The following is a 12,095-nucleotide window of genomic DNA, read 5'->3' as shown; positions in this document are numbered from 1 at the left end:
AAAGTACAGTTCTAACATAATGGTAACCATTATAAAGGCAGTATTTCCAGTTACTCGTCAATGTGTCGGACGCCTACACAAATAGAAGTATCACTACATATATATATACACATATATATATATATTAGCTGTTCCATTTGATTAATGTGATTATTATGAGATTATTTTCCTTATTGTTCCTGTAAATATTTCAGAAGAAACAAATTCCTACATCATCTTCCAATCTGAAAAGCATGCAATCCACTAACATAATAAAGAAATGCTTTTATAAAAAGTATCTGAATTTTGAAACCAGGATTCCATTTGCCTAATTGGTTCTCACATAAAGAAAAATACATCACCATGTTAGCAGTTTAATAGTGGCTCCTGAGTGACCCTGACAAAGTAAAGTCCGCTCTCTAGGCCTCAGTCTGCACATCAGTGAGGATAAGCCTCTGGGATCCTTCCAGCTCTAACATTCCTCCTACCACACATGTTGCTGAGTTCTGGCCTGTGCAAGTTAACCTTGAGCCACAGGCAACATATACAAAGTACACAGATTCTGGGGCCTTGTCATCTATGCCACATTTTCAAGAGCCCTTGGTCTGCATCACACCACAGTCCCCATCTTCAGAATATACAACGCTATGCACAGCAATTATACTTTTGAAAGAGTAACCAGTTCTCAGAAACCTAACCATTTGCCTGGTACCTGCTCACTTGGTAACATGTATCTTTACCAAGAGTAAAACATGGTACTCTGATTGGCACAACCCAACACTACCAATACATGAACAAGCTTCTCTTCCTATTTAAGAAGTCAAATAGTGTGCAAGTTCCAAGTCCAAAAGGATATCTTAAAAGATGGCCTGTTGTTAGAGGTAACAGCATGGTCTGTCTTTAATAAGATACTAACCACATCCAGAACCTTTCAACAGATATTCACCGGGCATGCTCTCTGCCATACCTGTCTCAGATGCTGGAGGTCCTACAGGAAGCATTTCAAACAAGGTCCACGCGCTCAAGGACTTAGATTTTATGGTGGAGTGAGGGATACTGGTAGATAATAAATTAATTAGTTAATAAACAAGAATATCGAGGAGTATTAAGTACTACATAATAAATTAATTAACTATGAGTAGATAGTGAGAGGTGGTTAATTTAGATTAAGTGGTCAGAAAAAAAGATCTCTCTGAGGAAGTGAATCACTTAACCTGGATGATGCGAAGGTGCTGCCCATGCCTGAGCAGCTGGTTAGTGTTAGCCAGAGAGGCAGGGAAACAACTGCGGGTTGCAGCTGCATGCCGAGGGTGCCATGTCGCCTTCCCATCTCTCCCCGGGCCATAACCCTTGAGGAACTAAAACCAAAAGAGCTGCAGGAAGGGGGCTTGAAAGAAGCCATACCCCTTCTTTACTCCAGGTTCTTCAAGTCACAGGTCAGGCCTGAGCTGCCAAGCAGAGAGGAAAAAAGATAGAAGTTTAACCCCAATATGAACCAAATTGTCCACAGCTAAAAGTGTCAAAAGGCTTAACAATCAGTATGGCAGGAACATTGATCGATTCCCAACACAGGCCAACAGGGTTACGGAAGTATCTTAGAGGCCTTGAGCAGTACCAGGCATTGGAGTTTCTGTTTCACATCGTTGGTCCATTTGTCTTAGAGGAGTTGCACTAGTCCCTTCCCAACTCATTGGAAATATTTCAACATTTCAACATTTTGGTAATCAGTATGGTAACTAACACTGGTGCATACTAAATAATTATCAAACATTAGATGTCTCCTTAGGTGATACAAAATAAAGGGAGATTTGGAAAATAAAATCATAGCTGGAGGCAGTAGAGGTGAAAAATAACACAACATACAGATTGTTTACAGCTAATCTTAACTAAAAGGCCAAGAAGCAACAGAGACTGCTTAATAAACAAGTTAAATAGAGATTACACAGAGTTACACAGAAAAATCAGAGTAAGTAAATGAAGGGACTTTATGACTTCTACCATTTTGGTTGATACAAATAGAGAAACCTACAGGAAAAATTTCATCAGTCTCGAAAACTTTTTTTTTTTTACTATAAACTTCATGAAGGTCTTGATTCATTACTACTTATTTAACATATCACCTTATCATTAGAATTTTTCTTCTCCAGAAGGTGCAAAAGTTTATAGATAAAACTTAGAATCTTACCAGTCTAAAGCTTGAAAACAAACATAAAGTAGAAGCTAATATACAGAAGATATTTAAGAAATAACTTTCAGGAAGGCCGAGGTAAGAGTAGACAAATCTAAGATTTCAGTGCCTGAGACAGAGCTAGATCTCGTAGAAGAGATGGTAGCACTGGGATGAGTTTAGTGTTGAATCCCATCCTCTATTTACAATTATTTAACAAATTATACATTAATTCTTGAGGCTTCCTACAAACCTTTGCACTTTCTAAACACCTTTTAGTGGTAAAAGCAAAGTATATCATTCATCCAATATCTGTGATTACAATTGATATGGAAGAACAATGACCATATAATAGGGCTTTTTAATCGCCTACTGTGAAAAGACAAAATTCATCATTACACAATGGCACTCCACTCATTCAACTTCCTCAACTATCTCAAACAGCAGAGAATCAGGAGGAAGTTTTTTTCTGTTTTTGGTAAAAAAGCCTTTAAACAACAAAAATAAATGTCACAAAGTTCACGCAATCAAACTTATAGGGAAACTTACAGGAAAGTTCCTTTAGTCTGCAGTTGGAGCCTATTTGCTCTTAGACACTGTTCTAAATATTGTAGTTATCTGTTTTTGATAAAATAGAGATTTGAAGCTGCCACCTAAAAATGGTGGTGAGGGGACTGGACACATTTTTTAATTTCCCATTTTTAATTTACATTTTGTTGGATACAGGCGCATTGGCAGTAGGAAGAGAAAGCTGGTACTGATAAAAAGAGACGGAAAATCCATGAATGCAAAATACAGGCAAAAGGGCATTACCAGTAGACCAAAGTAAATTGCTTCGCATGCCACAAAAGCCCCTGAGAAAAAGAACACATAAAATAACTGATGTTCATAAGACCATCCCTAGTGAATAGCGGCATATTCCAAATCTAAATTCAGAATGGTTAAAGAAAGTGAGAAAAAATAAGAAGCATGCACCTGATCTAGGAGTAAACTAAAATCCCTCACCAACAACACAGGTACGAGAGCCATTCCTACACCAACAACTGTGTCACTGACATCTCTTTGCACTGCAGGCAACAGACAAAATAAGTTTTGTTTTGTTTCTGAATATACATGATTCCTTCTGCTACAATTCAGATGCACCATCCCAGAACTTAATCATTCCACAATAGGCATTCTCATCTAAAACCAGTGTGCACAAAATATGAGTATTCTTCACCATGGTCACATAGCAAGTATACAGGCCAGACACCCTCCACGCAAGTCAGTGTTACATTTTATCTCTTTCATCAAGTTAAATCTGAAGACTCTTGTTTTCATACATCAGACAGGGTCAGAAGTAAGGTTAAAAATTAAGTACAGTATATGAAGTCAACTTATAATATTAGAGGATGAAACTGTACAGTAAAAGAGGCAAGAATTGCAATCCAATGGTAGGTCAAAAACCAGGTACCTAACAATAGTGTAAATGACACTAACCCTTCAAAACTAATTTTGAACCATGCCCACATGATCCAGCCTAAATCCATGTATGCAGCATTGGCTATAGCAATCAATTTCCAATTCTACCTCCTCTTGGGACACCAAGTTGATATTAAAACTGAACAGTGTGAGGGACCTGATTGAGTAAACACCACTGGGGACTTTAGCATACTCAAGAAAATAGAGTATCATGAGGAGGGGTTCTTGGAGACAAGAATGAACTCCTACAGTCGTAATACATCAATTTGGACATTTCATAGCACTTAGAAGACTTTTCACAAAATGATGCAATGCACGAACTGGGCCAATGGGATCTGGGCCAAGGGGAATTTCAACATGGCATCCTAAAGGAGGGTTTGTATTTACAGGATTGTACAATTGTCAAAATTGAGACAGCAGTAGGGCAATCAGCAATCAATCATAATTCAGTGTAAGAGCAAAAAGTTACCCACATAATGGAAAATTCGAAAGTCAAAAGAAAGAAGTAGTAGTAGTAGTAATGGTAACAGTAGTAGCTCTAGCAAATCTGGTTATATTCCAGGGGAATCTTCTTTAGCACCCACCTGTTATCCTCAAATCTTGAAATTCTGATATATAAAAATCAACCTGAGCATGTGCAGGAAAATAGCTCTATATTGCCCCCTAGTGCTGGCCAGTGCCACTTCTCCTTGGGCTAAAAACTACAAAGTGAGTAGTTCCTCTACATCTAGTTACTTCCTGCTGCCTTTCTTAACACAGACCATCCCCCAAACATAGGCCAATCCTCTGCCCACAGAATAGGAAACAAGTGGCTATTTTTAGCATCATGCAGCTTAGGAATGGAAATGGCCCAGCCTCAGATGGCAACAGAATGTGTGTGGCCTGGCTTAATGAACTCATCTCCCCTGAAAGAGTGAACCTACTTGGGTAAAGTGGCCAGTGAACACATGCTGCATAACAGCTCTCGGCCCCTTAAAAAGTGACGATAGCATGTGGAACCGAGAGAGAACTACAAGGAAAGGACCAAGAGAAGCACAGGTTAGCAAAGAGATTCAGGGAGATGTCAAGATAGGCTTGATAAGACAAGGCAATAGGAGAAATGATATGAGACAACAATAAAAAGCAGAAGCCAGGAAGCCTGGAATACTGTGCATTGCCGTCATTATGGAGGAGCTTGTCTAGTAAGAAGCAATATTTTGAACGGGACATTTATTTTACATGAGAAAGAACAAAGATTAGTCTGATCTGTTTCCTGCATGGGTACAGCTGGTGCTGTGGCTCCTTTGATCGCTTTCCCTCAGTCCTCTGCAGCTCCTGTGATTAGAGATAGATCCCTAGGCTGCCCTTTGATCAGCAGCTCCAGGAGCCTGCAGGTGCCATGCGCCATCACGTTAGCAAGTTGTGAGAAGCACCACACTAATACTGGCAGATAAATGTGATACTGTGTCTTGCTGCACAACAACAAATACAAATAATGTCTGCAAAAGTCCCTAGAATCTTTATTTTACCTATTTTCATACCCTAGAATTTTCTGTGCTTTCTTAAACATGAACACTTAGAGTTTAAACTCTAAGTTGAAGCCTTGAAACGTCCCAATATGAAAAGGAAAAAAAAAAATCTCTGTGACTTAAAACTATAGGACACCGCATTCAGATTTTGTAGGTATGCCACTTGTGTTCATTTGGCATGGTTAATGAAGTGACAGAATCCTTGCATTCTGAATAGATGATATACAAAGCAGTAAAAACATGCATATTCCTTTTCAAACAACACTAAGAGCCACCACTTGTAAACAGGGCGTTAAATATTCCAATTTTAGACAGCCTACATTAACATTGTGGTTTCATGTGCAGTATAAAATTTCTATTTACAAAGTATTCTCAAAAATGACTTCATAATGGTAGATGAAGATAAAAAGAGTTTAGAAATTGAATGATGTAAATCATATGGGTTCAGAGGCTAAGCAAATTACACACCCTGAAGCTGCCCTGGCTTTATGAAAGGAGCCTTTCTCCAGCTCTGTGCAATCCCAGCCCAAGGGAACTTGCATCTGAGAGTTTTCCAAACATTTCAGGTACACTTGAAAGCTGAAAGTAATTCTCATTTCCTATGCAGGATTAAGTCGTTTCCAGCACAAACAAAATAGCAGTCATTCACCAACACATACAAAAACACACCACCAGAACAGTAAGGACTTGAGTACAAAGGCAAGTTTAAAATATATATATATGTATATATATATAGAGAGAGAGAGAGAGAGAGAGAGAGAGAGAGACAGCGAGAGAGAGAGAGAGAGAACGCAAGAGAAACACATTTTTTTAATTCCTCTAAAAACGACCACACAGCCTCTTGACCTCTATATTTCCTATCTACCTATTGATTAATTGATGACTTCGACCTAGAGGGCTTCAATTAATGCGGCGGATACATTTCCTGACCGACCCGCCCTCGCCCTCCCCAAATCTGAGTAAAGTCAAACATGCCAAGACTCATTCATTTTGGATTCGTTTTTAGAGGCAGTTCTTGAACTTCTAACTCTGCCAATGAGCGAACCTGCAATGTGCATTTGAACTGACGTTCACAATCGCTCCCAGAATGTCCTCACTCCAACTGAGGCTGCAGTGGCAGTCACGTTGCCCTCTTGGAGTTTTGTGGCAGCTCCCGAAGTTGCAAACTGCACTTAACCTTCAACAGTCCATGCCGACGAACGCAGCGCGCATTTGCGTGGAAAGACCAAAGATACCTTCGCAGTCTAGTGTACATCACACACCAACGCACAACGCCAACGTTCACACACACAGCGAGAAACAAGCAGGGGAGAATGGGGTAAAGACTCACCGTTCTGTTCCTTGTTGCTGGAGAACTGGAATTTACTATTCAGGCTGGATTCCGCCTGAGTCCCCAGTCTCTGGCCGACCAGGGCAGATGTCAGCAGAAGAAGCCCGAGGAGGAGCATTTGGCTGACTGGGGCGAGAGCTCACTCACGGCGGGCACTTGGGAAGCGGCGACTCCCGAGTCTCTTTCACCACCGCCAGGGGAAGGCTGCACTGGGGTGGAAGCGCCGAGCCTGCTCTGGCAGCAGAGAATCGCAGGGTAGTTTCCACATAATCCCATCCAAAACTTTTTCCTAGAGCCCTCTTCTGTGTCTCCAGTTTTTGAAAAGGATCAAAGCAAAACCTGGACCTGAACCAGTTTCCCAAGGTTTAAACAAATCCTGAGCTGTGGCGAAGTGGTGGGGGTGGGGGTGAAGTCGATGGAGGAATGAGGGGGTGGGGACGCGGGGGAGCAGCGAGGAGTCACCAGCAAGTTGCTGGGAGCACCTGTCAGTTCCGGGGACGGGACAGAGGCGAAAACTCAAGGGTCGCGCGCAGCCAGACTGGAAGCCAAGTCGGCGGCGAGCAGTTTCTGATCAATAACAAAGCTGCCAATAGATGCGGCCCTCCAGGCGCCCCTCTCCTCCGCCCCACCCCCTATCCCCAGAGGGGGAGGGGGGAGAAACAAGGCGGGGGCGCCGCGGCGGGTCCCAAGGGCTGGGGCGCCGGAGCGGGGTCGGGGGGGCTCCGGGCGGAGGCCGGCCGGGGCGCGGGCGGAGGGAGGCCGCGGGGCTCCCGCTCCCCAGCCCGGCGCGCAGTCGGCGCCGGGTTCCGAGCGCCGCAGCACGGATTTCGGTACCGGGCTTGAGTTTTCCGTGACCAAAGTTCACCTTGTTCGGGCGAGTCCCCCGCTCCCGAAAGCCTGGGGCAATTCGGCCACTCGGGGTCACCGCGGGGCTCCGGTCTTTCCCCGTCCCCTCCCCCACGCCTCGGGCTCCGCGCTAACCTCGGGGCGCGGTGCGGCGTCTCCGCCCGGGGTGAAGAGGGAAGGCCGGGGCCGCCCGGAGGATCCGGCTTGTGACCTCCCCTTCTCTACCTTCACCCCGCCGGGCGGCAGACGGGAGGTGGGGCCCGTGGGCCGAGCCCGGGCGGAGCACGCGGCCGGCGAGCGGGGGAGGCTCAGCGGCTCTCCCGCGGGCGGCCGACGGGGCGGGCGGGGGTCGGCGCCTCTGGGAGGGGCAGCCCCGGGCCGCGTCTGCGGGAACAGGCTTGGCCGCCCACTGGCTGTCAACAGGTGCTGCGCAGACAGGGGGTGCTACGGGGCTCGATTTGGGAAGACCCCGATGGCCCAAGCGAGGAACGCGGCGAAGGCAGCCCCTGCTTTCCTTTCCATGGAACACCCCTAACCCCAAATACAGAGCCGGATGGGTGGTGAAGGGTGCTGCAGAAGCAAGAAGTGAGAAAGAACTTCCTGCAACTCTCCTTCTCCCGCCCCCTGTCGCCTGACTTGTCATTAATTTCCAAGGGGGATCCCCCACTTCCTAAGATTGACTTGTCGTTAATTTCCAAGGGGGATCCCCCACTCCCTAAGGTCTTTGCTAGAACCCTTGACCAGAGTTTCAGAACAGAAAAAGAGAAGGGAAATGAATTCAAAGGTTTTCCTCAATTTCCAGCTCCCTAAAGCAGGATGGATAAAGCAAAAGTAAAGGCAGTCAAAATAATAACACTCATTTAACAAGTACTATATTTATTGAATGCCTACTGTATCGGGCACTGTTTAGAGGTTGGAGCTATAGCAGTGAAAACAGACAAAAGTCCCCGTCCTCGTGAAGCAGACATAGTAGTTGGGCAGCATTAAGCCAACAGCAAGCTCTTCTGAGAATGGTGTCTAGGGGACTCAGAATGATCCTGCAGTCTTGGACTTTTCTGCAATACAGTCTCTAACACAACTAGGCTGCCCTGAACCCCTAGTGATAGAATTGTTTACATTTACACCAAAAAGGTTGAGAAAGAGCCGAAATCTGTATGTGGTCTGTGTTCAGGCTGAGTTTGAGAGAGCGGCTGGTGCTTTGAGACCTGTCTTACGAGGTAGTCTGAAATGAAACCAACAGGCCAAGCAGGGCTTATGGTGGTTCCATTTGTGCTAAATGTGTCTGTGACAGGATCCAACGTGCTTTCTTTGTGGAGAAGCAGAAACTCATAGTGAATGTGTTGAAGGCACAAACAGAGAGTCAGAAAATTGTTAAAATGAAGCTATTTTGAGTAATAATCAAAATGAAAACAACGTGTCAAGCAAGTGCCACGGCAGGCAAATCAGCAGTATCACCCAACTTCTTGTGGAATAAAAAGTCGATGCAAACAATTCGACCATCAAGGACACTTCGGCTGGAACAGAAAACCAAAACAGCAATGTCCCTAAAACTAAGGAGTGGCATTTGGGCAAGGACATATGCTTAATGGACCAAACCAGGAGCTGATCCTTCCTCAGTGGTGATGAAAATGCCAAGCCCTCTTTCTATACTCATAAACTGACTGGGGACAACCAACCAGACCTTTCTGCTTGGAATATCCTAGTCCTCTTGTTTTTTCTCTTTTGAAAACTTCACCCACCTGTCTCATTCATTGAAAATTTCACCCACCTGTCTCATTCATTCATTCTTATCCCTTTACCACTTCTATCTACAGAGTACTAAATATACATTAAAGGCAAATAAGGCCTGATCTCTGACTTTAAGGAATTTACAGTTTAATGGACACAAGGCTTTTTTATTCAAGTATGGTATTTTATTGGAGTTAGCAGCTCCTCAACACCAGTGTGACTCCATAGTTGCATAATATATTCCAAAAATACTTTGTAAATTTGTGAGGGTGAAGGGATTATTTCCAACTTATAATAACATAATGGACTTAAACAAAATACATGCCTTATAAATCCATTATAATCTATTTATAATATAATTCATTATTTTCCAGTTTTTCTAATTTTATGTTTAGTTTTCAAATCAGCATTTTTCTAAATGAGGTTGTTAAATGACCATATAGTTGAGTTTCCTGACCACCCACATAGATGGTGTGTGTGTGTGTGTGTGTGTGTGTGTGTGTGTGTGTGTCTGCAAATGTAATCCATTTGCTCTCAGGAGACTGGAAAGGTGATGACTACTCTTTGTTTTGTATCATTTCATATTGGCTAGAATAGTGGCTGGCATAGGGGATAAAAAATAAACACTCTTGACTGACTGACAGATTTCTTTATTGCAGTCACTTATATTCTCCCTAGAATTTCAGTGCCATGGTTGTATTTGAAAACTTACAGATGATCTAGAATAATACTGTATCTCTGCCTTTCACCTCATCCATATTCTACAGATTGATTTGACAATCACCTTATAAATAAAGTCAACCAGGTGTTCCTGAATGATCCCTAGACAAAAATCACATCCACATTGGCTAATTTCCTTTCAATGCACTTGCATTGTCATTTCTTGAACTGCTCTTGCCCTTGACATAGTTGATTCTTTTAACACTTTATTCTCTGTCTGTCTTCATGCTAGCTAACCTTTTCTTGAAAAATGAAATCCTTCTATTGAAAGTAAGTTTTATATAATCCAGAGTCCCTGCAATTACTAAACAATATATTTTGAATGAATATGGCTTTGTTTTGGCCAAAGGCATTTTCCTTGATGAAAGGCATCTGTTCCACCAACCAAGAGAAAATAATTTCAAACATTCTTTGTGGTTTTCATGTTTTCTTAAACCTTAAGAAGGAGTGCCCATTCCTGCTGCATGCATGAAGAGTGCCTACGAATTCTTATTAAAGAATATATTTGGTGGTTAACAATGATAATTTGGGGGGGGTGTCTCTACTCAATTTTTTTATGTGAAATAAGATTTTAAAGGAAACTACTCCTTTAGTCACTTAACACCCAAAGTGTTGGGAACCATAGGGACATATTTTTGCCATGAAAAAAATCTAAGTTTTCTTGCCCTTTCTTCTTGTGTTTTGAGCCTAACACACAAGTGCGTATGTGCAAAATTATTTTACGACTTTTCTTAGAACTTTTCAGTATTTTAGTAGAAGATAATTGAGCATCAATTCCTGAAGTTCAGAAAGCTTTGGTCTACCTAATACTCATTGTTTTGAGAACGGCTAACATGTAACAAGTATACATTCATTTATAAAAGGCAGGGCTGGGGATATCATTAGCAAGCAAAGTAAATGCCCACAGCAGGAATAAGAACTGTGTTAGGAAAAAAAGAAATAAAGAAATGAAGTCAGTAGTCTGTCTTAGAGTCATCCTCTTCTCTCTCCACTTTTCCAACTACCTCATCTTGAGAAATACAACCTTGCTATCTCCAGGTTATGAGAATATATATCAATATCCTGTTTTTCCCACCAAGAAATGAGACACTTTTTCCTATGTTTTATTCTTCTAGCATCAGGTACTTTTTACTTCCCCATGTATCAACTGCTAACCTGAGAAAGGTTTACCTGCTGTGGCTGAGGGTAGAGGGTTTTGCTGAGGCTCTGCTCTAGAAGGAGAAGATACACTTTGTCATTCTGACTTTTCTGAGGTGTGGTTTTGGAGGATGGAGAGTTACAGACATGTGGCCTAGAGAAGTGGACTTCGGTTGGCTCTCTGTGGCCTTTCCCATTGAAGTAAAGCTGCTATTTCCTTATTGAAATCATGGCTTAGTATGCCTAGATTTTTCCAAAATCTTAGAAGTGTTTTGTCTGACTCAGAACTCAGAGGGAGTAACTAGCCAGAAACAACCCTAAAGAAAGGGAAGCCCTGGTAACCTTTGAACCACCACAACAAAAGATCATTTCACTGGGAGATAGGAGGTCGGGGACTTAGCCTGGCTTTACCACTAATTAACAGTACAACCTTGATCTAGAAATCCTCTCTGTCCCTCAGTTTCCTTTTCCTTACATGAGAAATTGCCACTGGATTCTGTCTTTTTTTTTTTTTTTTGAGACGGAGTTTCGCTCTTGTTACCCAGGCTGGAGTGCAATGGCGCGATCTCGGCTCACCGCAACCTCCGCCTCCTGGGTTCAGGCAATTCTCCTGCCTCAGCCTCCTGAGTAGCTGGGATTACAGGCACGCGCCACCATGCCCAGCTAATTTTTTGTATTAGTAGAGACGGGGTTTCACCATGTTGACCGGGATGGTCTCGATCTCTTGACTTTGTGATCCACCCGCCTCGGCCTCCCAAAGTGCTGGGATTACAGGCTTGAGTGGATTCTGTCTTGATCCCCCTACTGCTTTAGAAATTCTCTGAGCTGTTATAGATAATGATGGCAAGACTTTTTCTTCTGCAGTGTGCTTCTGTGATAATACATTACTAGCACAAGTTTCCTAACTCATATCAGAGATGTCTTGGTGGCTGGAAAGAGAGATGACAAACAGGTGCTTCTTTCTAAACTTGCTCAGCTAGAGCAGTCCTCTTGTATCTGTTATTGTCATGGTTTGAAAAACAAATTCTAATGGTGATCGAAGAGAAGAGGGGAAAAGAGTTTGGAAATCACTGGCTAGGGCAAGTATCAGAAATTTCATTGAATTCAAGGAAGCTAAATAAATCCCCAGGTCTTCAATAGGTGCAGGTGTTCATATTTTACTTTTTAATATTTGGTTGGTATCATGCTAACACCCTCAAAAGAGGCAAAGTGCAGTCCT

General features: G+C 42.8%; 1 protein-coding gene across 3 annotated transcripts in view; it reads right to left on the bottom strand.

Annotated features, from left to right (window-relative positions):
- PDGFC (platelet derived growth factor C) overlaps positions 1-7,459 on the bottom strand; it is a 219,570-nt gene extending 212,111 nt beyond the window's left edge. For 2 of the 3 annotated variants that reach the window (XM_012448489.3, XM_012448487.3), the window contains exon 1: positions 6,446-7,459. Coding sequence is in view for 2 of the 3 variants with exons in the window: in XM_012448487.3 (XP_012303910.2) it covers positions 6,446-6,563 (118 nt within the window). In the remaining variant the exon portion in view is untranslated. The remainder of the gene's footprint in view (positions 1-6,445) is intronic. The other variant, XM_012448490.3, reaches the window with a different exon arrangement.
- Between the last annotated feature and the right edge of the window lie 4,636 nt (positions 7,460-12,095).

This window comes from Aotus nancymaae, unplaced genomic scaffold (genome assembly GCF_030222135.1).
Source record: "Aotus nancymaae isolate 86718 unplaced genomic scaffold, 86718_ANA_hifiasm-v0.15.2.pri h1tg000033l, whole genome shotgun sequence".
Taxonomy (NCBI): domain Eukaryota; kingdom Metazoa; phylum Chordata; class Mammalia; order Primates; family Aotidae; genus Aotus; species Aotus nancymaae.
The sequence above is the reverse complement of the archived record's forward strand: the minus strand, read 5'-3'. Positions and strand labels throughout refer to the sequence as shown.